The sequence below is a fragment of the Bos grunniens genome, chromosome 25 (assembly GCF_055505025.1).
Source record: "Bos grunniens cultivar Pamir isolate PY7600 chromosome 25, Bosgru_T2T1.0, whole genome shotgun sequence".
In the NCBI taxonomy this organism is placed as follows: Eukaryota; Metazoa; Chordata; class Mammalia; order Artiodactyla; family Bovidae; genus Bos; species Bos grunniens.
Genome location: NC_141189.1, coordinates 9,015,834 through 9,043,814, shown reverse-complemented (window position 1 = coordinate 9,043,814; position 27,981 = coordinate 9,015,834). Strand labels below are relative to the sequence as shown.

Below are 27,981 nucleotides of genomic sequence, written 5' to 3'. Positions count from 1 at the left end.
TCAAAACACTGACACAGAAGGGCGAACCCAGGATCCTTGCCACCTGCTCCCACAGTTCTGGCCGTCGCAGGCTCACGCTCCTGGCCCTAGGGTAAGTCACCTGGCTTCTCTAAGCCTTCAGTCTCTCTTCTGTATGGATGACCATCCCTAATGCCCAGAACCTGGACACATGCATCAAAAGCCCTGGCCCTGTGCTGCTTCAAGTGGGAGCCTCTCCAAATGGCAGTCCTTGGTGAAGTCTAGAATGTTCCCTTAGGAAAAATCTAGAATGTTCCCCATCTGCCCAGCCAGGTGAATGGAGGGCTGGCTGGAGACAGCTTTCCAGTCATTGTTCGGTTTCTCCACAGACCTCAGTGCAGAGTAAAGTCTGCCCAACCAGAACCCCGAACCCAGGGGCCCTGTCTCCTTTGAACCCATTTCTGGGAGGATAGTCCGTGCTGGCTACCCCTGACCACGGTGACTTCCGGCCAGCTCTGGGCAGGGACCCCTGGAGAAGCACCCCACCCCCTGCCCACTGTCCTTCGCCTCCAAACAGCCCATTTTCTTCCGGGCTGGGGTGTGGACAGTCGTGGGAGAAGGAACAGCATCCTCTCGCTCCAGACCCCAGGGCCGGGACGGGGGACACCCCAGCGGAGGCGGCGATCCCCAGAGAGGCCCCTGCTCAGGAAGAAAGGCATTTCTGTGTCTCGCTCTGAATCCGCCTCGGGTTTCGCACTTCCCTTCCCCGGGACAATCCCGACCTTCACCGTGAAGGAACTTCACACACACACACACACACACACACGCACACGCACAGGCACACGCACATGTATTTTTGGAAGAAGGGGAAGAATTCCAAGAGAACCTCTGCTCGGTTAAAAATGAAGTGAAGATTATATTAAGAATGAAAGGCGAGCGGGGCCGCTGGGGCGCAGACAGAGGGCCCTTTCATCGGCCCGGCCGCGCGCCGCGGGCAGCTGCCAACACAAACGCGGGCGGAACAGAACCTGCGGGGCCGCCGGCCGCTGCCAGGCCGCGTCCCCGCCGCCCCGGGCTGGCGCCGCTCCCCGTTTCCGCTCTGCTGACGCGCCCAAATCGCCCGGCGGCGGCGGGGATCCCGGGGCCGCGCGCAGGGAGAGCGCCGGAGGAGGCCGGGCCGGGCCGGGCCGGGCAGGCGGCGCGCTTGCTGGCCGGAACCTCACCTGCGCGCCCGGAGACCCCAGGTGGGGCCCGGGGATTCCCGTCCGAGCGCTCTGGTCCACACCACGGCCCGCCGCCCTCGCTGGGGCCGCCCCTCTGGTTCCCGGGCTGCGCGTCTTCATCCCAGCCCCCAGCGCATCCTGGGCGCTCAGTGGACTCCAGGCAGCCGCCTCCGTGAAGCCCGCTGGGATCATCCCTGCGCCGGCCTCCCACGACTGGTACCTGGTCCTTCCTCGACGCCCCTCTTGGGCCCGAGCAGACTCTGCGTGTTGCTCCTGCAGCCCCTCACCCAGTGTGAGCCTCTCCCATCCCATCTCTTTCTGGCGTGGGGAGAGAGGGTCCATGCCTGCTACTGGCCCCAGGGCTGCTGCTGTGTGCTTCCCACACAGGTCTCTCCCTGGAGGACAGCCTAATGGTTTGCGAGTCCAGGACCGTTACTCCCCTGGATGCTGGGAAAGCTGCTCACCCTGACCTCGGTCACAGCCACGTCAGCCCTCCCTACTTCTCAGGACTCCTGTGAGCTTGAAGACAGAGGCTCTGTGGAGAGGCAAGAACAGCTTGAGAACTGCGGGGTGCCTGGGCCTTCCTCTATGAGACAGGCCCCCTTGGCCACTGCCCAGGTCTGCCCTCCTCATCCCTCCAGGACCTTCACAGGAGGATTAATCAACTCTATTCAGAAGCCCCAAGACACCCTGCAGGGGGAGAGGTTATGTTGGCCTACAGCCTGGCTCCTGTGAACCTTCCCTCCCAAACCCACCCCACCACTTGGCTCCCACCCCAACACAGGAGGAGGGCAGGCTGCTGTTGGCCAATCAAAGAACGCCACCCACCTGCCTGATTGGTTCTTGGATGGGCAGTGACCCATCTGACCGAAGTCAAAGCTTTGCTGTGAAAGCCAGCAGGGAGGCTCTGGGTCTTGGGGCCTGAGAGAAGTGAGGCTGTGGTGGCCACAGGCTCCCCAGTGCCAAGAGGGAAGTGGAGGTGAGAGATGCAGTGGGTGGGGGATGGGGAGAGAGAAACAGGAAAACCCAGAGAGACACAGGCATCCTCCTGGGTCCCCACAGGGCCCAGCTCTGCTGCAGACAGAGCCACCCATGACAACAACCAATCTCTTCTCTTTTGGCTTCTGTCTGCTGGAATTGAGAGTCCCCACCTAATATCCTCACCACACCTCAACAGTGAAGCCTGAGCCCTTGCACCTGGTCCTTGTGACCTTCACTGCTTCCCTTTCTGGCCTTGGGCTGCCTTACGCCTGTCTGGCCTCCTTACTGTTTATGGAGGATTTGCACAAGCGTGATCGGGGGTGATCCTCACCATACCCCAGGTGTCGGGTAAGGAAGCTGAGGCTTCGGTGCTGAGTGCAGCATCCAGAGTCACAGGGGCATAATAAGGATGAATTACAGCCTCGCTGTGTCTGACCACAGCCAGCCCCCCAGCCACACTGGCCAGCCTCCCTCTGCCCTCCTGCGCCCTCCCTCCTTCCTCACCTAGGACTGACTTGCTCCTGAACCCCACACTCGGGCGTGGTCTTCCCTCCTCCTCTGCTGACCTCCATCTGTCACAGCTCAGTGTGCGCCCGCCTCCCTTCCCCCTCCTCTGAGCCTGCAGCCTGCATCCGCCATGTGGCATTCCTGCTTCCGATGCTGTGGGTAGGTGGCTGCATTCCCACTCTGCTCCCCCAGGCAGGGAGTCAAGGCTGAAGGCAGGAGTCTGCTCTATGCGGCTCTAGATGTGCCTTTAGAATACTGAGGGGGCAGAAACCAAAGGATGTGATGATGGGTGAGATTTGGGAAGTGAGGGCAAGAGGGGACAGTCAAACACGGTGACCCCGAGGTTTGTTTCTGGCTTGAATGTGATCGCTAACTGAACTCAGAAACACGAGAGGAGGCCGGGTTGTCCAGAAGAGACTGGGGAGGGGAGGTCTCAAGGCCCCTGGGTCCAGAGAGGGCAGGGCTGGAGGAAGAGGTTTAGGAGGCTCCAAGGTAAAAGTAGGACTGAGCCCTTGGAGGGTCAATGCATTCACCTGAGAGGAATGCATTCTTGCGGAAGAGATGGTGGTCAAGGACAGAACCCCAGTATCTATGGGGCTGGCGGAGGAAGGGGTAGAGGAGGGGTGAGACCAGAGTCAGTGAGGGGACAGAACAGGAGAGGGCATTGTGAAAGCTACGTGAGAAGGCGTTTTAATAAACGCTTGCTCCAAAGTGGCAGGTGATCTCAGAGGTCCATGGGAAGAAGACTTCTTTCCAGAAGGAAGGTGCTCCCCTGGACAGTCAGCTCCGGGGTCACTGAGGACCTGGATCAGAGTTGTGTCCATGGGGTGGTGGTGCAGACATCTGACAGCAGTGGGCTGAGGGGCAGGCGATGGAGGGGACGCTGAAAAGCAAGTGCAGACAACTCAGCCTAAAGCCAGGCGGGTGCAGGCTTAACGGAGAGGAGGAAGATATACTAAAAACCATGAGATGTTACTGAAAGACATTAGAGACCTAAATAAACAGAATGATATCCATATTCATGGATTAGAAGACCGCACATTATGAAATTAGCTGCTGCTGCTGCTAAGTCGCTTCAATCATGTCTGACTCTGTGCGACCCCATAGATGGCAGCCCACCAGGCTCCCCCGTCCCTGGGATTCTCCAGGCAAGAACACTGGAGTGGGTTGCCATTTCCTTCTCCAATGCATGAAAGTGAAAAGTGAAAGTGAAGTCGCTCAGTCGTGTCTGACCCTCAGTGACCCCATGGACTGCAGACTACCAGGCTCTTCCGTCCATGGGATTTTCCAGGCAAGAGTACTGGAGTGGGGTGCCATTGCCTTCTCCGTATGAAATTAGCAGTATTCCTCAAATGAATCTACAGATTCAATGCAATCCCTACTGAAATCCTACTCAAAAGCTGCTTTTTTTTTTTTTAAGAAATTCACAAGCTGACCCAAAAATTCACATGGAAAAATGCAAGGAATCCAGAATAGCTAAAACAAAACGGAAAAAGACCAAGGTTGGAGGAGTCACAATTCCTAATTATAAAACTTAGTACAAGACTACAGTCATCAAGCCTGTTGGGTAGTGGGCACAAGGACAGGCATACACAGAGGTCAGTGAAACAGAAGCGACAGTCTAGCAGCAAACCCACACATTTATGACCAGTTGTTTTTGACAAGGATACCAAGATCATTCAGTAACTCTGGTCTTGAATATTCTCTACATACAATACAAATGGTTCTAGGAAACTGGATATCCATGTGCAAAAGAATAAAGCTGTGTACCCTTACTTCGTGTCATATACAAATAATAACTCAAACTGAATCAACCTAAATTTAAGAGCTAAAGCTATGAAACTCTTAAAAGAAAACATAGAGGTAAATCTTCATAACCTTGGATTTGGCAGTGGTTTCTTTTATGATACCAGTAGCATAAGCAACAAAAGAAAAGACAGGCAAATAAGACTTCATCAAAATTGTGCCTCAAAGGACACTATCAAGAAAGTGAAAAAACAATCTATAGAACACGAGGAAAATTTTGTAAACCATAAATCTGACATGGGACTACTTCCAGAGTATATAAAGAACTCATTTCAATTCAACAACAAAAAGACAAATGATCCAATTTAAAAAATGGTCAAAGGATCTAAACAGACATTTCTCCTAAGAAGATCCTCGAATGAAGAGCACATGAAAGATGCTTGACTTCAGTTGTCCTCGGGGGAATACAAATCAAAACCACTATGAGATGCTTGTTCACACCCACTAGAAGAGTTATAACAACACGACTGTTATGACCACCCAAAAGTAACAGGTGTTGGCAAGGACAAGAAGAAATCAGAGCCCTCATACATGGCTGGCAGAATGTAAAATGGTGCAGTTGCTGTGGAAAACAGGATGACTGTTCCTCAAGAAATGACACGTGGAATTACCATATGATCCAGCAACTCCATTCCCAGATGTATAGCCACAAGAACTGACACAAACAAAAATATACACAAATGTTCACAGTAGCATTATCCATTATAACCAGGAAGTGGAAACAAATGTCTATCGACCAATCAGTGGATAAACAAAAAGGTGCACTACTTAGCCATAAAAAGGAATAAAGTACTGAAACGTGCTACAACATAGATGAACCTTGACACCATTATGCTAAAGTGAGAAAAGCCAGAGACAAAAGGCCACATATTATACGATTCCATGTATATGAAACATCCAGGAGAGGTAAAGTCAGAGGCGGAAAGGAGACTGATGGCTGTCAGGGCCTCAGAGGAGAGAGTGGGTTGTGACGGCCGGTGGGTACAGCATTTCTTTCTGGGTGATCAAAATACTCTTGAATTAGACAGGGTGATGGTTGTACAACTTGTGAACATGCTTTTAAAAAAAACCCACTTAATTATATAACTTAAAAGAGTGAAATTCATGGCATGTGAATTATGTCCCATTTGTTTAAAGGAGGAAGAATTATATGAAGATAGTCTCATGTAAAAGTTAACTCTCCTAGAAGAATAACGAGGAAACTGCCAAGAGTAAAGGGATCAGGAGTAGGGAAGAGGGCAAGGATGGGAGGGACCGTATTTGTACATCAAATGTCATAGGAATGCATTACATTTTTCAATAATTAAATAAATAGAATAAAATAAAAAGGGGTCTGGCTATGGGTAAGAGGAGGAGGCAGGACTGAAGAAGTCTTTTATTAGGAAGGAGAGGCTGGACCATGTCTGGAGGCAGAAAGAGAGAAGCCTGTGTTTCACAGACAGAGGATGGTTGATGAACCACTGGGGCCAGGATCAATGGCACAGAGAGGGGCAAGGGGTGGGCACTTCCCCCACCCCCAGCCCTGCCCTGAAGACCCTGGGGAGGAGGTGAGGTGGGCAAAGATACAGAAGGAGGGGTGAGGGGAAAGGGGCGCCTTATTTCATGCCCAGTGACGTTTATTGGCTCCGTGGAGGAAGAGGCCAGGTGACTGGGCCTGGAGAGCGGAGAAGGGGGTGCATGGAAGGGAAGAGGGGGCCTGAGAATCAAGGGCAAGGTTAGGACAGGCCCCTCACGGAATCCAAAAAGGAACCAGTGACGCAGGAAAGGGCTGCTGAGTAATTCTGAGGTTGGAATTGCACCTCGGTGATTTTCACAGCCACTCCACGGAGCCTGAGTAAGGCTCTTTGTGTGCTGGGGACACTGTGCTATTGATGGCGGGCAGCTATCGGCTGTGTCCAGGCAGGGGTCAGCCCACCTGGGAGTCTGCCTTATACTCCAAGCGTGGCCGAGCAGGGTGGGGCAAGTGGGCCTGGCTGGGGTTCAGGAGAAGCTGAGGGGGGGGCGTGCCTGCCCTAGCAGAGGGGTACAGGGTCGAGGGTGCCCTGGGGGTGACCCTTGGGCTGGGGAGTCACTCCATCTCTGGGGTGGGGACAACTGAACCGAGTCAAGCCAGGAGAAGAGGGGCTGACGATGTCATGGCCTTTAGTTCTCCCTGTCAACCGCACATTTTCCAACAACTTTTCCCAACCGAGTGGGAAACCCTCACCGCATTTCCAGCCAACTAGCTGCTGTCTGCTGTCGGCGCCTAGGGCTTTTCTGACACTGAAGATGCCATCATTATTTGGCTTTCGCAGCCACCTCGGAGGAACGCAGCCCTGCTGTGAAGGCGTGGTGTGCCCTCGGCCCTTCTCTGGGTGGGTAAACCATCTCTAAATCTGCAGCCTGCAGATCTGCCAGGAGTTCCAGGGTCCCACGCCCCTCACCTGTGCTTGCCTTGCCCTCTTTAGCAGTCACCGTCCCCCATGGCTTATGCGAGTCCAGTCTTCTGTCTGACCTGGGTTTATTTTTTTCCCATCAAGGGTCCTTGAACCAGACTCCTCAATACAGCCAGCCCAGGCAGACCTATCCCCCATTAACTTCCTGACTGTCCATAAGGATTTCATGAGGTATGTGAACATAGGTCCTAAGTGAGCTCCATTTATTCCTTCAACAAAGCGAGGATCTTATTTCTCGGTGCTGGGGAATGGAGGACCACAGTCAGGTGACCTCCCGTCCCTGCCCTGGAAGCTCAGAACCTTGGGGAAGTCAGGTCAGACCATGTGGTTACTGTGGGGTGTTGGGAACCAAGGGTTTGGTTATCTTGGAGGCAGCTATGTCCATCTAGGTGGTCAGGGAAGGCTGCCTGGAGGAGGTAGCCTTTTTTTCTCTCTTGCTCCAGGTCTATGCATATATTTATAACTATCTTGTGGTTCTTGTATTAAAAAATTGAAATGATTTTTTAAAATATGAGAAGTATTTTAATACCAAGAAAAGAGGAAGGTTTGTGATTTTTATTTACCAGACGAGGGGCAGAGAAGTTTACTCTTATGCTGAATGGCCCATCTCCCGTGATTGTTGGGCTGACCTCGGTTTGCTGGGGGCACACGCCCTGCCTCTTTGAGCCTTGGCAGCTTCGACTCAGGATGCTGTCTTAAGCTTTGGAAGAGGAGTCGAAATGCAGTCCGATCTGACAGCACCACACGGGGCCACAAGGTGTGGGCCGCTGTGGGAGCCGCAGGTGGCTCCGCCTGGCCGGAAGGCAGGGTGCCTGGCAGGGAGTGGCTGGAGGCAGGCCAGGCCTCCTGTGCTAAATTAGGGAGTTTGAACTTTATCTCAAAGGCTACTGGGAGCTACTGAAGCATTTAAGCTGGAGCAGGACAGGGCAAGCAGGTGGAGAAGGTCTGGAGACTAGGACTGGAGGCCAGGGGAAGGGTGTCCAGCGAGCAAGGTGAGAAGCTGTGACCTCTGACCCAGGCAGGGCAGAGACACGGAGCACGAGGGGCTGATACAAGGGACGCTCAGGAGGCACACCCCTCAGCCAGGGCATAAGGCTGAGCAGGAAGAGGGTGGGCAGCAGCCCCGAGGGGCTGGCTCAGGCCCGGGGTAGGGGGAGCAGCCTGAGGGACACGACTTTCACATCCTTGTGCCAAGGATCTCAGGAGTCACGCGGGAGTCCTTCCAGCACAAGCGGGAGTGGGAGTCAGGCAAGCCTCCTCCAGGTGACGATGACTCTGGCGCATCTCCACCCACTTATCCGTCCCACAGCTCTCCTCCAGAGGCTCTCAGAAACCAGCTCAGGTCCTGCACTGGGAACCTGGATTCCGGGTGCACGGGCTTCCCGTGAGCACCTGTCACGGTCACTGCAGACACCACGTCACCAAGCAGGAGTAAGTGCGGGGCGCTTTCTGGGGTCTGTGACCTCTGTCTGGAATCCACCTTTTCCAAACTGGCCGTCTGTCTGGAACCTGTCTCCTGGTACTGTTCTTGTTTCCTGACATTTCTCAAAGAGCAGCCGTGAAGCGCCCCCATTCCCACCCAAGTCAATTCCCCTTTTGGTTGGTGAATTTTCTGGGTCCGACTGTTCTCCCTAGAAGGGTGTGCCTCCCTCTTCTGAGCATCAGTGAGGGGGAGCTGCGGGGAGGGGGCTGGTAAAGGGGGCTGAGGGGTGAGTGGAGATCTGACTCAGGTCCTTCCCCACAGGCAGCTGCACTTTTAGTCTGAAGGGTAGTGAAGAAAACCACATTTGTAAGAAAGAAAACACATTTTTGGCTTAGTACACTATATCATATCGCATTATTATCTATCTGCTGGCATTTCTCTTTCTAAAATGTTTGCCTCCTAGGCCACAAACAGAAGTGTATGGGTGCGCGCACACACACACACACACACACACACAGGCATTTGTGCTTAACTGATGCTCTGGATTAAGTATGACTACTCATTGTTATTAGGTCATTCATTGTGACTGGGTTGACCAAAGTGATCAGAGAGGTCAAGGTAAGCTTAACGAGGTCAGGAGAGAAGTAGCCAAGAGCCCAGCCTGGCTCCTGAGATCCAGGGAGAACAGGCGTCTTTGGGGTGCTGGTCACCTGGGGAGGGGCCTGCCGGGCTCCCCAAGGCCTACAGGAGGGTCTGATTTCCCAGCCAACACACACACACTCTGCTGGACCCATGCCATCTGTCTGCCCACATGACATAAATGCAAAGACGTCTTTTCTCAGACGGGCATGTGGGTCCCCTCCTGGCTGCAGCCCCTGCTGTGCTCCCGACTGGCTGGAGCGGGTCCCTTAGGCTCCCTTGTCACAACTCACCAGTCTGCAGAGCCTCTCCCTCTAGGCTGAGAACTTACCACACTCAACACCTTTTCCTCTTGGAGGGCAGGGGCCCGGGAGCTGAGCCAACGCCCAGCACAGACCAGTCTCTCTGAACAGCTAGGCTGGGTGAAGCAGCTCAGGCAAGAGAGAGAGCCAGAGAGCCGTCCCAAAGGTCACCACCCCACCCAGGATGGGGCACCTGCAGCAGACCAGGCAGGCGGGCCGCAGGGCTCGCCGGGAAGCATAGAGCGGGTTATGTCGCCACCTATCGCCCAGTTTGCTCAGCAAAAGTCAGCCAGGGCTCCAGGCCTTGTCTCTAACGAAAAGCGCTCAGACCCTGTTCAGAAGGCAGCAACCAGCCTGCGGGCGTGGGGAGCGGGGAAAGACCTCTGAGCATGTCGCGGGACGGGCCACCCTCTCAGTTAGGAGCACTCCAGCTCGGCCCTCACCGCGTGACCCAGGCCCAGACCTTCCTCCCTGGGCTCGGGCCATGGCTCTGAACGAGACAGTAAGTTGTCAGTGAGGGTCAGGGTAGGGAGAGCAAGGCTCACGGAGGAGGACTGAGCACTGGGGCTGGGTGGGGACAGCCAAGCCCTTTGGGATCCAGAGGCCTGTCCAAACCAGCCCTGCTGTCCCATGATGGGGAGAGGCGGCCCTGACTCCGAAGAGCCCTGGGGCAGTGTCAAAGTCCCTCGAGGCCAGTTTGTTCCTTCCTGGTCAGGGCAGGGCCACTGCTCACCTCCCAGACTTGTACCAAGAATGAGCGGCAGCAATGCTGTGAGGGGCCCAGGCGGACCCTCAGGTGGCAGCTGTCCTCACCCAGCACCACACTGTCCAAGACACCACGGGGAGGCTGGCTTTGTGACACCTCAACACACACACATTTTTGCAAGACTCACAGTCCACAACAGGGCAGGAGGACCGGCTGGCTCCCAGGTTTCCAATTAACTCTCTTGAAACAGCTCCCCATGGAAGGGAGAAGATTTCAAGGGAACCCCAATGCAAACGCACAAGCATTTACCCTTAGGTCAAAAAGAACTGCTGTGGCTCCAGAAAATAAACCCAACTCGCACTCTCGCTGATCCAACTGGTCTCAGTGAGTAGCTGTCCCTCTACCCTACCTACTGACTTCGTAAGTTTAGTTGAACTCAACACAATTTACACTGGATCTTGCAAAGACAAGGAAGTGTTTTATTTACTTACAACAAAAAAAACATCTGTAACATAATTCTCCCTTTTCAAAACTGAGAGCCCTACAAAATACACAAAGCAATCCCTATTTGTATTCACCCAGGGACAAGAGCAGCAGGAAGGGGGCTGGGACTGGAGAAAAGCCAAGGACTAATTCTATTTGAAAAAACAAGCAATTGCCTTAAAAAATAGCATTCTCCTACTTGTCAGTAGCTACCCTTTCACCTCCTTTGCATGAAAACGTGAAACAGAAAGCAGCAGCTGTGAAAACACTTCAGCAGCGTCAGTCACAGACGGGGCCGTGGCCTTGGACTGCAGAAACTCAGCCCCTCTTCCAAGCAGGTCGAGCACACAGTCTGCCCTGAGGAGATCCTTCCGGAAAGCGCTCTGCCCACCTCCCATAACGATGGAGAACTCTGGGCAGCCTCGCTTCTCTCACTTGTCATTAGCTGCGAAATCTAGGAATCAAACACAGCAGTTAGAAACAGAGTGGGACTCAGCTGTCCCAGAGGGCGCCAGAGCCAGTCCCGGGTCTGAGTCCAGGCGGGAACCAGGGACAGACAGATGCCCCTGGGGGGGCAAGGGCCCTAAGGGGTGGGTGCAGGGAAATGGTGACCTGTCAATAAGGTGGCTTTGAAACTTCAAGAACACCATCTCAGAAAAGCAGAACAGAAGGGCCCCTGAGACCATCCAGATCAATTTTACTGTTCAGATGAAGCCCCCAAACAGATGACTAACTCCTGAGTGTGGGCAATCTCCTCATTGGTCCATCTCGACTGTTCCATAAGGGCTACACATCCTCAACCACTCGAGGATGTCAAAAGCACTCTCAAAGGGCCAAACGTACAAGCGGCTGCTTTCAGGGGGACATGTGAAACCCCTGGGACACACACTGGGCAGCACTGACCACTAGGGATGTAACCAGACAAGACGCCTGGACAGGCTTCACCCAGACAGCTCCACAGGACAGCTGGCTTCACCACAGAGGCGGGTAACACGGGCGCTGGCAGCAGGGACATAGTGTGGTAGTTTATCCAGGGCCAGGAGATCCAAGTGGACTCCCGGTCCCACTATTTCCAGCTCTGTGATCCTGGGCCAGCTGTATCTCCTGCTTCCTCACCTATCAAACATTCCTATAGGATATACTTCACTGAGCTGTCGCAAGACCAGTATGACCTCGACTGAAGGTGGGAACACAACGAAAGCTGGTAGGACCACCCACTGAGGGCTCTGCGGTGATGGCTCTGCATCACTGCCTCCCAGCTGGGCCCAAAGCCGTGGGAAATGCTGGGACACAGAGGTGGGTGCTGGCTGACGCGCCGGCCCAGCCTGGGGCCCTGGTGTGTGTGGGTGTCCAGGGCTGGGGGAGGGGTCACAGTTAAGAACACATCCTTCATTGCCGTCTTGCTGAACAGCAGCTTCTGAGTGGGGGAGAGACACCTGCTTGAGACAGTCCCCTCAAGCCAAGCCCTGGGAAGAAGCAGGTGGGCCAGTGCAGGCAGGAGAGGAGGCCAGTGCTTTCTTAGGATGTCCATCTTGCTGGTCATTTAAATCTACCAGGAAGAGTGCTTGTCTGTGCCTCTAAGTGCTGTGGCACCCTGCTGACTAAGCCTGCTTGGCTGCCCTTTATAGTACATTACAGAAAAACACGGCACCAGTGAAATGAAGCTGACAAACCTCCTGGGACGTTCTTCAGTGGGATAAAGAGATAAACCAAAACACGTAACTGCTGTGAAGAAAAATCAGCAGGCTATGGGGACACAGAAGGACGTCAGTTGTTATTTAACATAAAGTAACTGGAAAGACCTCTCCAAGGAGGCGACATTTAAGTAGACTGAGCTCTGAATAGTCAGAAGGGCTTTCGGGCTTGGAGGAATGTCAGTGCAAAGGCCCTACTGCAAAGATTCAACATTATAAACCACAATAATAGGTCAAAGGTTAAAAAAAAGCTTGTTTATCTTTGTGACAGAAAGGCATTTGATAACAATCATTCCTGACAGAAACTTGAGTATAAAAACATTTCCTTAGCATGACAGAAAGAAGACTGTATCTTCACTGAAAGCCTGGATCATGCTGAGCAGTATAGCAGCAACTGGTCCACCCACTGTGGTCACGAAAGATGCAGTGCTGATCCGTCACCACCATCTAACGCTATTCTGGAAGTATCAGCCCACAGAGGGAGATGGGCTCTGAGTAAGATGAGACAAGGTGGGAATCAGAGGACAAAGTTACCATTACTTGAATGTGACGATCATATGCCTAGAGTATCCAGGGAAGCAACCGACATTTTACTATCAAAAAAAAAACCCAAAACAAAACCCCAAACCTGAAAAACTCAGAAAGGTGTTTGGTTACAGAGAAACAGGCAATTTATAGAAAGGATACTTGAACATCTGAAAAGAAGCTTGACCACGGACAGTCAACACTAATAACAAGATCTCATTTTGGATGCACCAAACTGGCAAAGATTAAGACATCTAACAGTACTCATGATGGCAAAGCTAAATAATGGAATAGCAACAGCACCAAAGGGGATATAAGCTGGTACAGACGCTTGAGCGGTCACTTTAGTGACTCCTGGATCAGTTGAACTTACACGTGTATTACCCAGTGACATGACATTTAAACAAACATCAGAGAAAACTCAGCTGAGGGGTAACCATGTCATCTGTCTGTCCGCCTATCAATCACTGTTAGGAAGATGATGATTCCCTCCTAGGATGGAATGCCGCCGAGTTGTTTTCTTAAAATGAGGCAGCTCTTTGTATGCTAACCTAGAAAACACCCAAACTGCATTATGGTACAAAATGTATACTTCTATTTGTGTGGAAGATTACACAGACACCCACAATCCTGAATATTCACAGCAATGCTTTGGGAAGGACACTTAAGAAACGTCAGTGGTTACCTCTAGAAAACAGGTTTGGGGACAGGGAGCTTTTATTCTCCACCTTCTGGTTTAAAACCATAAGCACGTAGCATTTTTATAATTTAAATTAAAATACTGACAAAAAGTTACAGGGCAGGGGGGTGGTAGAAGAAACAGAAGAGCAGAATGCTGGTGACCACACTGTCATGCTATTCTTTCTAAATCTGAATAGGTTTGAAAATATCCATAATAAAAAGTTTACTAATCATCAATGAAAACAAAAACTCAATCCAGTCTGTGTCCCATGCACTGACTGTAGAAATCAGCCCTGTATTCAATATTCACGCAGCACAAACATGTGCGCTCGAGGATGCAGGTGGGCAAGGAGAATGTCCAAGATCAGACACTGGGGTTTGTGAAGTTTAGTCAACAGAATTTTCAATTTGAAACTAATAAAAAGGGACACTTTAGCATGAACGAAAATGCATCAAAATAAAAAAGTTCACGTTTCATTTTGAAAATCCAATACTCATTGCATACTAAGGAGCAAAAGGCAAAGAGAAAGCCATCATGTACCCGGGGGTCAAGCAAAGATCAGCCAGGAGACCTACAAAGACAGAAGTCAGACTCGGGCAGGGAACACAGACAAAGGTCCAGGAGGGCAGACTCCAGCTGAATATATTAATACTAAACAAGCTGCTTCTGAGGAGAGTGAACCCCAGGCCTGGGGAAAAGGCACAGTCACTGTGAAATAGAAACTCCAGCAATGATATGATCGGTGTCCACAGTAGCTGCACAGAATAGTGGGCAGTAATCAGAGAAGAGTGTGAGAAAGTAACGAGAAGACAGGAAAGTGATGTAATCCTGGGACCTGGAGCCGGAGGCTGCAGAGCCTGGGGTGTCTCTGTCTGAAACCCTAGGGTAAAGGGCCAAGGGCCAGGCAGATAAAAGGAGTTCCCACGGCGTTGTGGACCAGCCCTGCCCACCCACAGCCCTGGTCTAGAGCCTGTGAGCCACAGTGAGCGGGCAAACGTGAACAGTGTCTTGAGAAACCTCTAGAACAATGGATCTTCACCTCTTGTGGGTCATACAGCCTTTGAAAAACTGGTAAAAGCTGTAGATCCCTCTTCAAGTCCCAGATAATGCACAAAAAGGTGAAGATTCCTAGACCCTCCCTGAATCCACTTAACTAGTTCTCTAACTCAAAATGCATCACTCAATCGGAATAACCTAGTCTGGGTATCTCAAACATCCAACTGAGAGAGAAGAATTTTCCCAGAAGCCCGAGCCCCCTCACGTACTCCACGATGTGATGTTCGGCCACCCCACCAGTTGGCTGTGCCCTCTAGCCTCGGCGGTCCCCCTCCTGCCCCTCCCCCCGCCGTGCAAAGCCAGTCCTCACTGCCGGCCGCCTCATCTGCCTCTCCCCACCTTGGTCCGGCCGCTGGTGGCCTGCTCCACACGGCCTCCTCCTGCTGTAGTCCCCTCAGCGTTCCTGGTCTGCACCCCCACACAACTACTTCTCTCTACTTCTCAGCACTGGTGGGAGACAGGCATCACGGAGCGCTCCCTTCCTGCTGGGAACACGCATCGAGCTGAGTGGTCCCCCAAAGCCCAGCCTTTCTAGGTGTAAACTGAACCCGAGCGCGCCCAGGCCTCTGCCCTGACCTGGGGGTGGCCCCGGACTCAGCACACTTCCTCCGATGACACCTGTCAGCGCTCACGGCCATCAGCTGCCACAGCACGAATGGAAGACAGCAGAATACGTGACAAACTGGGGTCAGAGGTGCTGCCCAATGGCCACCCTCGTTTCCAAACAAATCCACTGTGTTACGTTTCTAATTGCCCTGCACCCACTCCTTCCCTCTTCTCATGAGGATGTCTTGAGAAGGCCATCTACCTTACTGTGCTCCACGGACCAGCTGGTCCATATCACCTGGAAGTTCGTTACAAACAGCAAGTGTGGGGCCCCAGCCAAGCTGCTGAGTCCAAGTCCCTGGGGAGGGCCCCACCAATGGTTTTGAGGAGGCTGAGCCAGCAGTACTGGCTTGCTCCCGCCTTGCACTTCCTGCTCTCAGTACGCCCAGGGGGTAGGCTCCTGGTCTTGCCTGCATTCCCACCATCCACACTGGCGGATGAATGATCGAGTTATTTCTCAGTCCTTGTCCTTTGTGTTGGTGGGCGTGACACTGCTGGTCACTCCTCTGTGAAATTCACCCCCTAGAGGATTTCTTTTGTTCTGTTTTTGTTTCTGCCTCTCCTGGTGTCAGAGACCCCGCTGTGAAGCCGACAGCAGCTGCCGCTTATCTCTGTGCAGGACACGCAACTACTCAGGGGCTGGTGCGTGGCTCCCTGAAGCCCACCAGAGCCTTCCCAGCTAAAGCTCCCACTCGTCCCCCGGCTCCCAGCCTGTCCTCTTGGTTCCATGTTGTGCTCCCAGAGTCCATCCTCTCTCCACATCTCCTCCCAGGTGACTTCACATTAATTCTTTGCTACTGATGCTCGCTTCTTTCACTATGTGCCTGTATCCTTATTTATCTAAGTCAGGTTCTGGGTTACACAGGCCTAGAGACATGGCTTATTCAAAATTAGGTAATCATGAATCCAAGAAATTAAAAACAGACTGAGCCAACATCTGATGGGAACGAAGGAGGTACAGAGAGATCTTAAAGATCTGATTGCTACATTGTACAGATGGCAAGACTGCAGCCCAGAGGGGTTCAATGACTTGGCTGATGTCGCAGAAAACAAGCTAAGTCTGAGAATCCAGATTTCCCATTTTTCAGCCCCCATACGGAAAGGTAAGGGCACTTCAATAAATTACTGATTTGAAGATTAGAAAAAGGAACGTAGTTTATCTCCTGAATTTAACTAGTCTTCTTTGATACCTCATTCACTAAGAGCCCAGAAGTAAACCTCAGTTGGCAATGGGGTTCGGGGCCTGTTATGGCTGTCAGGACTCTTGAGAGTTCCTTGGAAAGCAAGAAGATCAAACCAGTCAATCTTAAAGGAAATCAACCCTGAATACTCTTAGAAAGAACTGATGCTAAAGCTCCAATACTCTGGCCACCTGATGAGAACAACCGACTCACTGGAAAAGACCCTGATGTTGGGAAAGACTGAAAGCAGAAGAAGACGGCGACAGAGGATGAGATGGTTGGATGGCATCACACTGACTCGATGGACATGAATGAACTTGGGCAAACTCTGGGAGATGGTGAGAGACACGGAAGGCTGCCGTGGGCAGTCCATGGGGTCACGAAGAGTCGGGCATGACTTGGCAACTGAACAACAGCAACAACAATGGCTGCCGAAAGGGGCTGCGAAGAGGGCGAAGGGGCCGAAGAAACCACCAGCGGAAGCACTGCCCAGGAAGGGGCCCGTCAAAAGGCGCCAACCCACGCGGAGTATTTACAGTCCACACAACAAAGGGATGACGTCAGACATCTCCTGAGCTGGAGGAAAAGGCATTTCACAGACTTCCGAAAGATCAGGAGACTACCTAATAGTCTGCCTGGAAAATGGCACAACCCTCATCCAACAAGAGGATGGATGCCCAGTTACTCCCAGGAAAACACACCTCTGTTGGGAGGAGTAAAAGAAGTGGAGATGCAGGGAAAGTCAGTCAGAATTGACAACATACAAAATCACAAAAATACATTGAAGCAAGTTCCTATTTATTCAGGACTCAGACGCGTCTAATTGGAGGCATGAAATACCTTTATAGACTCTACAGTGGATTTGAGTTTCTCCTTAATCCCTTTCGGAAGAACAGGATCAAGCAGATTCTTGTCTGAATCTGGTCACACACTATGAGGGATGATGATCTGCTCCTAGGGTTTCCTGGCAACTGACCAGTACGGCCGGACACAGGAAGGCTGTTTTGGAACAAGGGAACCCCTGACCCCAGAGGACCCCCGAGCCTCGGCACTGAGCTCTGTGGAGCTTGCAGCTCCAGGGCTCACTCTGGCCGACACTCTCTGAACCAGGACTAAAGGAACCCTAGAACCTCAACTACAGGAGCTTATTACTAGCCTTTACTTCTACCTGAGCCTCTCGGGAGCTGCTCTGACTTTCCAGAAAACACTTTCAAAAATCTGTTAGGATATTCTTTCCCTGAGGCTGGCCAAGCAACATGGCTCGATCTTCTTAATTCTGTAGCCTAAAGGCTTCAGCTTCTCTTAAGTATGGAGAGCAGAGAAGAGGGAGGAAATTCATAAACACCTAAGAAAGGAATAAAAAAGATCCCTGAGCAATCAGTGATTACACCCCAGCTAGAGAGAGAAGCTGGATGTACTCAAAGCCTTGGACAGCATCTGGGGGTTTACATTTCAAATCAAATGAAAATGGTCACAGTTGTTTACACACACACAAAGACCTTCACAGGGAAAGGGTCTGATTTTCTGAGCTTTATTCCTCCCCTTGATCTGTAAAAGAGAGATAATTTCTCCCTTAAAATATGTTGGGAAGATTAAATGGGCTTATGGACATTACAAAGCACTGTGGACACAGACTGATGCTCAGACTCCAAGAAAAGCTATCAGCAAGCCCGTCACACCCTGAGCTCTCCTGCTCACTCATGACAGACCTCTGCTTACTCCCACAGGCCAAGTGCGAGCACAGGGTGGATTCCAGAGACCACACAGAAAGCAGCCAAACACAGAAATGTGTAGATACTCAAAACAACCAGAGGAAAATATGTGACTGTACGTAACAGACATGTAGTAAACAGCCATCACAGGAAAAGGGTTCTTACAAACCAGTGAAGAAAACGCCCAAGAGTGAGCAAAGGACAACAGGAAACATGCACAAAGAATATATGGCCCAATAAATACGCCAAGGTGCTCAGTCTCACTAGAAATTGAGGATACGCAGATTAAAATAATACAGAATTTATAAGCTAGTGTAGCAGTTGGGGAGAAGACAATGGCACCCCACTCCAGCACTCTTGCCTAGCAAATCCCATGGAGGGAGGAGCCTGGTGGGCCGCAGTCCCACCATGGGTCGCTAAGAGTTGGACACAACTGAGCGACTTCACTTTTACTTTTCACTTTCATGCACTGGAGAAGGGAATGGCAACCCACTCCAGTGTTCTTGCCTGGAGAATCCCAGGGATGGGGGAGCCTCGTGGGCTGCCGTCTCTGGGGTCGCACAGAGTCGGACACAACTGAAGCGACTTAGCAGCAGCAGCAGGAGTTGGAACCCAATGCAAAGCTCCTCCCTGTGGTATTTAAGGATATCAAAGCATTTCGGTTGGCACCCATCTATTCAGCCTTAAATTAAGAAGGATGAGTTGAGAAGACCTGCCCAGGTAAACAGAGCCCCTGGTCAAATTGTCTTACTGTTTCATTCTTAAATGTGAATAAGCAGCCAAGAAACACGAACCATTTGTGGAAAGTCTGCAACATGGAAAAGAGAAAAGTAAAAGCAAATGAGCAGAAAGACAAGCATTTGAGAATGAAAGAAAAATTCAAGAGTGGCCCTTATCTTTTAGAGATACGCAGGGAAATCCTTGTGGATGAAATGACATGATAACTGGGACTCCACACCCTCCAAACCCAGCCAGAGTCCTGCTTCAGGATTTTTCAAACTGGAGCTGCGTTGGCTCAGGAAGAGGAGGGCAGTGTGGGTTAGGAATTCCCCTCTGTATAGAAAGGCTGTGGGGACGGACGCCTGGGCCTCCTCAGGGCAGGAGAGGAGGCAGCGAAGAAGGACGGACTCCCCAAGGCCCTCCATCTCTACCCGAGGAGTTCTGAGTGCTCAGCCTCTGCCCAAATCCTGTAGGCTCCCCCAGGGTCCCCTCAGCAAACCTCTTCTGCAGTGAACACTTGTTAAGGATGGTTTTCTGCTATTGGCAAGAACATGAATCCTGAGAGCCAATACAGGAGTCAGCTGGGAAGGCAAGGATTCAAGGAGGTGAGGCCAGTGTTTCGGCTATTTCATACCTGATCCAGCCACCCTTTACTGAGTGCCAATCACATGCTAGGCATGGTTCCAGATGCTAGAAAACACAAAGGTGAAAGAGACATGGCCCACTGACCTCAGAAAACTAAGTCTACTATCACCAGAGGCTGAGAGAATATAATTGAGGGGACTCTTGTTCCACCAGAAGAAACAAACATTTCAGAAGACAAGACAGAGAAAAGTCAGTAGCTAGATGTCTGAAGTGACTAGCCAGGTACAAGTACAACACACAAAAGGCGAGCCGAGAAACGATGAACGACACAAAAGTTAAAATGCGTTACAGTCTCAATGGCAGTGGCAATCTGCTGGTGATACAGACAGGCTCGAGACTTTGGGACACCCCAGAAGCCATCTCAGAAGTGGCAGCTAAAAAAGGTCTCCCAGATGCAGAGAGGTGGGAGGTGAGGGCAACAGAGAGGAAACCTGTCCTGTTGGGTTTCCAAGGCCTTGTTTCTAGGACAGACCTGGGAAGAACAGGATCTTCATTAAGCAGAAGGACCTGCCAGCTCATGGTCCAAAATGTCATGGTGAAAAGCCACTGCGCCTCCATTTCTGCCAGACACCAATGGTCATCTGGCTCACAGCTCAGCTCAGGGGAGCTGCGAATACACCAGTGTCCCCACAAGGCCTGAAGGCCAGGGTCACAGGGTCATGGTCAGCAGTGACAGTGATGCTGACGTGTGACACCGACTGCCTCTTTCTGATGGAGCAGAGACAAGAGTGTACAGATCACTCGTGAGAAAACTCTGGACTGAATGGGCCTTTTCACTGCCTTCTCCCATGCCTCTTTTGTAGAGAGACAGAGCAGGAAACAAAGAAGAGATTTATCACCATGAGCCTGTCCGGCAGCTGTTTTCTTGTTGCCTCTTGTTTGACTTCTCTCAAGAGAGCAGAGCTATCTACTCAAGCCAAGCAGGTGTTTAAGGCAGGTGATTTTGTTTCCATTAATTTTCTGAAGTAAGAGTAAACCAGACAAGAGAGTTACGTCATGCAGTCCTGGAGAAACCAGAACCCGGTGTGTAACCCCCGGTGGGGTGTGTTTGCTGAAGGACCGGGCGTCCGCCCCCAGCTGCCCCAGCACCTTCTGTCTCTAGTTCTCGGAGTAAGTGGTCACCAACCGTCCCCACCCTCGACATCTGGATCAATCATCATTAACAATGTGTTCAATGGAAGGTGAGGTTGGAGGCTTTCAGGTTTGGGGGAAAAAACAGATAAAGCATCATCTTCATTGCCCAGATAAACCATCACATTAATAACTATAAGGATAGCCTCACTACTGCGAAGGAGGTGAATAAAAGCCATGAAACATTTCTGCTTTCATGTTTAGGCTTCAGTTCACTCAGTCTTGTCCGGCTCTTTGTGACCCCATGAATTACAGCACACCAGGCCTCCCTGTCTATCACCAACTCCCGGAGTTCACTCAAACTCATGTCCATCGAGTCAGTGATGCCATCCAGCCATCTCATCCTCTGTCGTTCCCTTCTCCTCCTGCCCCCAATCCCTCCCAGCATCAGGGTCTTTTCAAATGAGTCAGTTCTTCGCATCAGGTTGCCCAAGTATTGGAGTTTCAGCTTCAATCAGTCCTTCCAATGAATATTCAGGACTGATTTCCTTTAGGATGGACCGGTTGGATGTTTAAGCTTAAGGCTTCTCAAACCTATGAATCTAGCCCAAGCCCTGGATGGACCTTCCAAGGCTTCTGTGACCCTCCGAGAAGGCCCACTGCACCACAGCCGCCTCTGCACCACAGCCGCCCATGGCTCCAGGAGGGAGGGCTCCTCTCCTCCCAGTGGGCAGCATTTGTCACTCGGGGACCGAGGAGAACGGCCCACCTTCTCACTCAGACAGCAGATGGCCCCTGGCTTACGACAATCTGACTCACAACTCTCTACCATATGATGGTGCAAATTCGATACTCATTCAGCAGTGATGTTTATACATGAAATTCTGAATTCAGATCTTTTCCTGGCCTGGCAGCACGCAGCCCCATGGGCTCTCCTGATGCGGGGCAGTGAGCCAGAGCTCCCGTCGGTCCCGTGATCATGAGGGTAAACAACCGATAGCCTGACAGCATTCTGAACCCAGACAACCATTCTGGCTTGCTGTAAGTACAGTGTTCAATAAATTACCAGTCAACACTTTATTATAAAACAGGTTTTCTGTGGATTGATTTGGCCCAATTGTAGCCTAACGTTAGTGTTCTGAGAGTGATCAAGACTGGAGAGGCTGGGGCTTGCTTCCCCGTTGGGCCATGGGTAAAGAATCTGCCTGCCAATGCAGGAGACACGGGTTCGATCCCTGGTCCAGGAAGATCCCACATGCCGTGGAGCAAACAAGCATGTGTGCCACAACTATTGAGCCAGTGCTCCAGAGCCCAGGAGCCACTGCTACTGAGCCCACAGGCTGCAACTACCAAAGAGACATGCTCCCGAGAACCCATGCCCCGCAAGGAGAAGCCCACACCGCAACTACAGGGTAGCCCCACTCCCACAACTAACGAAGAGTCCATGCAGCAACAAGGACCCAGACGGCCAGAAACACACAGAATTATTTTTAAAAAAGAACTCCTTTAAGACTGCTGAGGCTAAACCACAATGTTCCAGGAGGACGTATTAAATGCATTTTTGAGTTAACGGTATTTTCACCTGACGATGGGTTCATCCTGAAGCTTTTTGTGTGTCAGCTTACCTTTAGTTTTCTCCTACTGTAGAGCCATTGTCACCAGGAGCAAACATCCGGTGACACATTTCTCTCTCTTTGTCCATGTAGTCCCTGTAATAGCTGCAGGGAGAAATACCCAGTCGTTAGAGACGCACAGTATCTATGGGAAATGACACCTGGCGGCTAGAATTCTCCACTCAGGGCCAGAAACACCACAACTTCAGCAGGCCTCAAACCCAATCAGGAGGGGGTGGAAACAATGCTGGAGGAGGAGGGGAATGGCGGGGCTCCCCAGACGGCTGTTCAGGAAACCCTTGGACAAAAAGCCCACCATCTGCAAAGACAGCAGTCTCGAAGGCTGGGAGCTGCTGTCAGAGAGGCTGTCGGCTGCGTCCATCTGAGCAACACCTCATACTCAGAGATCTCTCACTTATCTTGAGATTTTCCTGCTAAAGAATGGTCAGATTCCAAAATTTTTACACCTTTCTTAACAGGATATTTATAAATACCAGAAAGGAAATTTCTGTAAGTCTTCAAGGCCTGAAATGCAAATAGCTGGATCCAAGCAGGAGGTACACACACCTTGTGCTTTTTTTTTAATGTCAAGAAAGCTTTAGGGCTTCCTTGATGGTCCAGTGCTTAAGAATCCACCTTGCAATGCAGGGGACGCTGATTCAATCCCTTCATGCCTCAGGGCAACTAAACCCGTGTGCCACAACTACGGAAGCCTGACACCTGCAGCCTGTGTCTGCAACGAGAGAAGCCACTGCAAAGACCACCTCGTGCTGCAACTAGCGAGCAGTCCTCACTCGCTGCAACTAGAGAACGCCTGCTCGCAGCAACAAGACCCAGCACAACCAAAAATAGCAATCTGGATTAAACGTTTAAAAATGTTAACATAAGTAGAGAAACCTCACCAATAAAGAGAAACAAAAGAACACCTTAAAAAAAAAAAAAAAAAAACCAGTGGTTATGAGGCGATAGAATTATGTTGAAATTTTCAAAGTTTTCTACAATGAATATGTAGCTTCCACAATCAGAAAAAGTTACATTACTGAGATACTGGTATCGGTATCACCTGGGTAACAAGAGTGTCATCTTAGGGAATGACTCAGATCTGAAAGAGCCATTTCAGATCAAACCAGCATCTTTAAGACATTTTCCTGCAGTCAGTTGAGAACAGAGGTTCTCAGCCGGCAGGGAAGAAAATCTGAAGAATGCTGCCCTTTCTAAAAATCACACTGGCCACCTCTTTAGGGTTCTGCCTGGTGAGGAGGACAGGGAGGTGGGCAACGGTCCAGACATGTGTGGTTTGGAGGTCTGTCCTACGCCCCCTCTCCGGAGCTGCGGGTTTAGAGAGCTGAGCACTTCCTAAAGCCAGCTCTAGGGGGCGCTGCCTCCTCACATGGGCTTGGCAACATCAAACAGTTCTTTACCCAAGTGAACAGGCCAGAGCGGCAGATACACCACACATTTCTTTCTCTGATTGTACTCCTGCAAACAGTGGTCTCACCTGGCCAGTTTCTTCAGCTCGTTATTGATGTCGTGATTGAAGGGCTGCTCCCTCTGGGCTCGGACTAGAAAATCCCGGGCCTTCTGGTACTCAGTCATAAGGAGACAAGCCTGCCCAAAGGACAACATGTTACAAGTACACTTTAGGGAAGTGCACTGCGGCAGTAACACAGTTGACCGCCACTGTGGCCGTTCCTCGAGCGTTCCATCCCAGGTCCCTGCCCCCCGCCCCCGCTCACCTGTCCACAGCGGAAGAGGGCCTTGGCATTCTTTCGGTCAATGATCAGAGCCTGCTCTCCATAGCGCAGGGCCATGGTGGGGCGCTCCAGCTTCAGGTAAGTAAAGGACAGGTTGAGGAAAACAAGCAGCTTGGCGGTCTCCACCAAGTGCTGCTCTTCAGGGGGCGCTGTTCGCCGGTGGAGGAGCAACAAGGCCTGCAGAAAGGAAGAGACAGGTGGTCGAGAGAAGGTGGTCTTATGTACAGCAAACCCTAAGAATACACACAATCAGAGCTAAAAAATGAGTTCACAAAGTTGCAAGACACAAGATCAATATACGAGTTAACTGTATTTCTTTAACAACAATCCAAAAATGAAATTAAGAAAACTCCATTTATGATAGCACCAAAAAGAATAAAATAAGTGGCAATAAATGTAAAGTGCAATACTTATAGACTGAAAACTATAAAACGTTATTGAAAGAAATTAAAGAAGATCTCAGTAAATGGAAAGACAGTTCATGTTCACAGATCCAAACACCTAATTCTGTTAAAACGGCAACAGTGCCCAAATTACTCTACATTTTCAGTTCAACCACTGCCAAAATTTCAACTGCCTTTTTTGCAAAAATGGTCAAGCTGATCTGAAAATTCATACAGAAATTCATGGGATCCTAACACTTAAAAAAGGCGGGGTGAAGGCGGGGTGGTCAGAGAGAGAACCAAGTTGAAAGACTCACACTCTCTAATTTCAGAGCTTACTACCAAGCCAGTGTGGTACCCATACAGACAGACACATAGGTCAAGAGAACAGAACCAACAAGGCAGATGGAGAGTCCAGGAACAAACCTATGTACATCCAGAATCAACTGATTAGTAACAAGGCGCCAACACCACCCAATGGAGAAAGAGTAGCCTTTCAGCAGATAGTGCTGTGACAAATGGACGTCAACAAGCAAGAGGATGAAGTTGACTCCTACCTCAGACAACATACAATTAATCAAAATAGACCACAGGCCCTGAAAGCTTAACTGTAAGAAAGACTCTTAGAGGAAAACATGGGTGTAAATCTTTGTAGTCTTAGATAAATTCTGACAACGAAAGCACAAATACCTAAAGAATAAATTACCAGGACTTAATCAAAATTAAAAGCTTTTGTGCTTCAAAGGACACTATCAAAAAAGTGAAAGAACAAAATGACTGAAGGTTGACTGATGTTTAAGAAAAATCATTATAACAGGCAGTTACCGGTTTCGGTTGACAACATATAATGGTTTACTGCGGTCATTGTCCATGCCTTCAGATGATTTATTTTGACTTTTGAATAAAAAGACATCTTTTCCTTTTCAGCAATGTACAAAAGTAAAATAACAATCACAGAATAGGAGAAAATATTTCCAAATCACATTTGATAAGGGTTTAGTATTCAGAATAAAGAACTTTTACAACTCAACAATAAAGACAACCAAATTTAAAATGGGCAAAGAATCTGAATAAATATTTCTCCTAGGAAGATACACAAATAGCTAATAAGTATATGAAAAGACACCCAACATCATTAGCCATCAGGGAGATGCAAAAACACAATGACACAGTACTTTACACCCACGAGGATGTCTGTCACCTTAAAAAAAGGAAGGTAAGTGTGGGTGAGGATGTGGAGTAACTGGGCCTTGCATTGTTGGTGGGAATAGCCACCGTGGAAAACAATTTGGCAGTACTTCAAAAAGTTAAACAGATTCACCATATGACCCAGCAATTGCGCTCCTAGCCATGTATCCCAAAGAACTGAAAACATCAGTCTACACACAAAAACTGGTGAACAAGTGTTCATAGAAACATTATTCACAATAGCCAAAAAGTGGAAACAACCCAAATGCCCACCAACTGATGAACACACACAAGAGGCAGCAAGATCCCCGTGGCTACAGCCGACAGGCTCAGGCTGCCAGGCTCCTCTGTCCATGGAATTCTCCAGGCAAGAAAACGAGTGGGAAGCCATTCCCTTCTCCAAGGAAAAGCAATTTCTGACCCAGAGATCAAACCTGGGTCTCCCACATTGCAGGCAGATTCTTTACTGTCTGAGCCACCAGGGAAGCCCCAGTAAGATCCACACAAGAGTATGTTATTCATCTATAAAGAGGAATGAAATACTAATACATGCTACAGCGTGGATGACACTTGAAACATCATGCTAAGTGAAAGGAGTCAGACAGAAAAGGATAAATGTTGTTATTATTCCACTTACATGAGTACCCATAATAGATCAATTCATAGAGCCAGAAAATAGAATAAAGGTTACCAGAAGCTGGGGGCAGGAGAAGTGGGAGTTACTGTTTACTGATAAAGAACTTCTGTTTGAGATGATGATAAAGTTCTGGAACAGGCAGTGGCAATGGTCGCACAACATTCTGAATGTACTCAATGCCACTGGGTTGTATACCTAAAAATGCTTAAAATGGTAAAATTTATGTTTGGCACATTTTACCACAATTTGAAAAATAAATTTTTTAAAAGGAATAAACTGCTAATACATGCTAGAACATAAACTCTGAAAGCATTTTGCTTCCTGAAAGAAACCAAACACAAAGGATCACGTGTTTCATAATTCTATTTACACGTAATATCCCAGATAAGCAAATCCACAGAAAGAGTAAAACAGGGGGTGTAGGAGGGAATGGTAACTGCTAACAGGTTTCTTTTGGGGGTGATGGAGTGTTCCGGAATTCAGTAGTGGTAATGGCTGCACAACCTTGTGAATAAACTAAGAATTACTGAACTGTACACTTAAAAGTGTGAATTTTATGCTACGTGAATTATATCTCAACAACAGTAAACAATTAATGGCTCTGGGAAAACTGGACAGCTACAGGCAAAAGAATCAAACTGGACTACCTACTCAGACCACACACAATTTCAAGATTTAAAACGTAGGCTGTGTGCTATGCTCAATCGTGTCTAACTCTTTGCAATCCCATGAACCGGAGCCCACCATGCTCCTCTGTCCATGGGGATTCTCCAGGCAAGAATACTGGAGTGGGTTGCCATGCCCTCCTCCACCAGGGGATCTTCCCAACCCAGGAATCAAACCCAGGTCTCTCCCCATTGCAGGCGGATTCTTTTCCATCTGAGCCACCAGGGAAGCCCTTAAAATGTAAGGCCTGAAACCAAAAAACTTTTAGAAGAAAACACAGACAGTATGCTCTCTGACACCCATGTTAGGAATACTTTTTTGGGTATGTCTCTTCAGGCTGAGGAAACAAAAGCAAAAATAAACAAATGGAACTACATCAAATTAAAAAGCTTCTGCATAGCAGAGGGAACTATCAACAAGAAGAAAGGCCACCAATGAATGGGAGAAGATATCTGCAAAACAATATATCCAATAAGGCATTTTATCCAAAATATACAAAGAACTCATACAACTTAACGTTAAAAAATAAACAACTGATTGAAAGATAAACAGAGGATCCAAATAGACATTTTTCCAAAGAAGATATATATACAGTGAGGAAGCACATGAAAAGATGCTCAGCACCACCAATTATCAGGGAAATGGAACTCAAACCACAGTAAGGTATCACCTCACACCTGTCAGAATGGCTATTATCAAAAAGACAGCAAACAGCCAGGAGTTGGCAGGATGTGAGAAAAGAAAACCTTGGGCACTGCTGGCAAGAATATAAATTGATGCAGCCACTACGGAAAACAGTATGGTTACTCAAAAAATTAAACACAGAATTACTATATGATCCAGCATTCCACTCCTGGGTATTTGTCCAAAGAAAACAAAAACACTAATTTGAAAAGATATATACACCCTATGTTGACTGAAGCATTATTTACAGTAGCCAGAGCCGACTCACTGGAAAAGACCCTGATGCTGGGAAAGATTGAGTGCAGGGAAGAGGAGGTGACAGAGGATGAGATGGTTGGACGGCATCACCGACTCAATGGACGTGAGTTTCAGCAAATTCTGGGAGTTGATGATGGACAGGGAGGCCTGGCGTGCTGCAGTCCATGGGGTCACTAACAGTCAGAAACCACTTAGTGACTGAACACCACCATCCAAGTGCCCAACAGATGAATATTTAAAGATGTGGTATATATACATAATGGAATATTATTTAGCCATAAGATAGAACAAAACCTCACCATCTATGACAACACAAATGGACCTAGAGGGTATTATGCTAAGAGAAAGAGAGAAAGAGAACATATATTTCCCTCCTCTTCCAACAGAGCCTCCATTTCATTCAAAGCAGCAACGTACTAATTAAACCATACTTTGCAGCTTCC

At 49.6% G+C, this 27,981-nt stretch overlaps 1 protein-coding gene across 6 annotated transcripts in view; it reads right to left on the bottom strand.

Annotated features, from left to right (window-relative positions):
• Positions 1-3,343: 3,343 nt before the first annotated feature.
• FKBP6 (FKBP prolyl isomerase family member 6 (inactive)) overlaps positions 3,344-27,981 on the bottom strand; it is a 29,171-nt gene continuing 4,533 nt past the window's right edge. For 2 of the 6 annotated variants that reach the window (XM_086374520.1, XM_086374518.1), the window contains exons 6-9: positions 23,705-23,899; positions 23,467-23,576; positions 21,981-22,073; positions 3,344-3,552 (exon numbers count right to left, since the gene is read on the bottom strand). In XM_086374520.1, coding sequence (XP_086230646.1) covers positions 21,983-22,073; positions 23,467-23,576; positions 23,705-23,899 — 396 coding nt within the window. In that variant the 3' untranslated portion in view covers positions 3,344-3,552; positions 21,981-21,982. Of the gene's footprint in view, positions 3,553-10,438; positions 10,918-12,392; positions 12,649-21,980; positions 22,074-23,466; positions 23,577-23,704; positions 23,900-27,981 lie in introns of those variants that run through there. The other 4 variants (XM_086374517.1, XM_086374516.1, XM_086374522.1 and 1 more) reach the window with 2 other exon arrangements.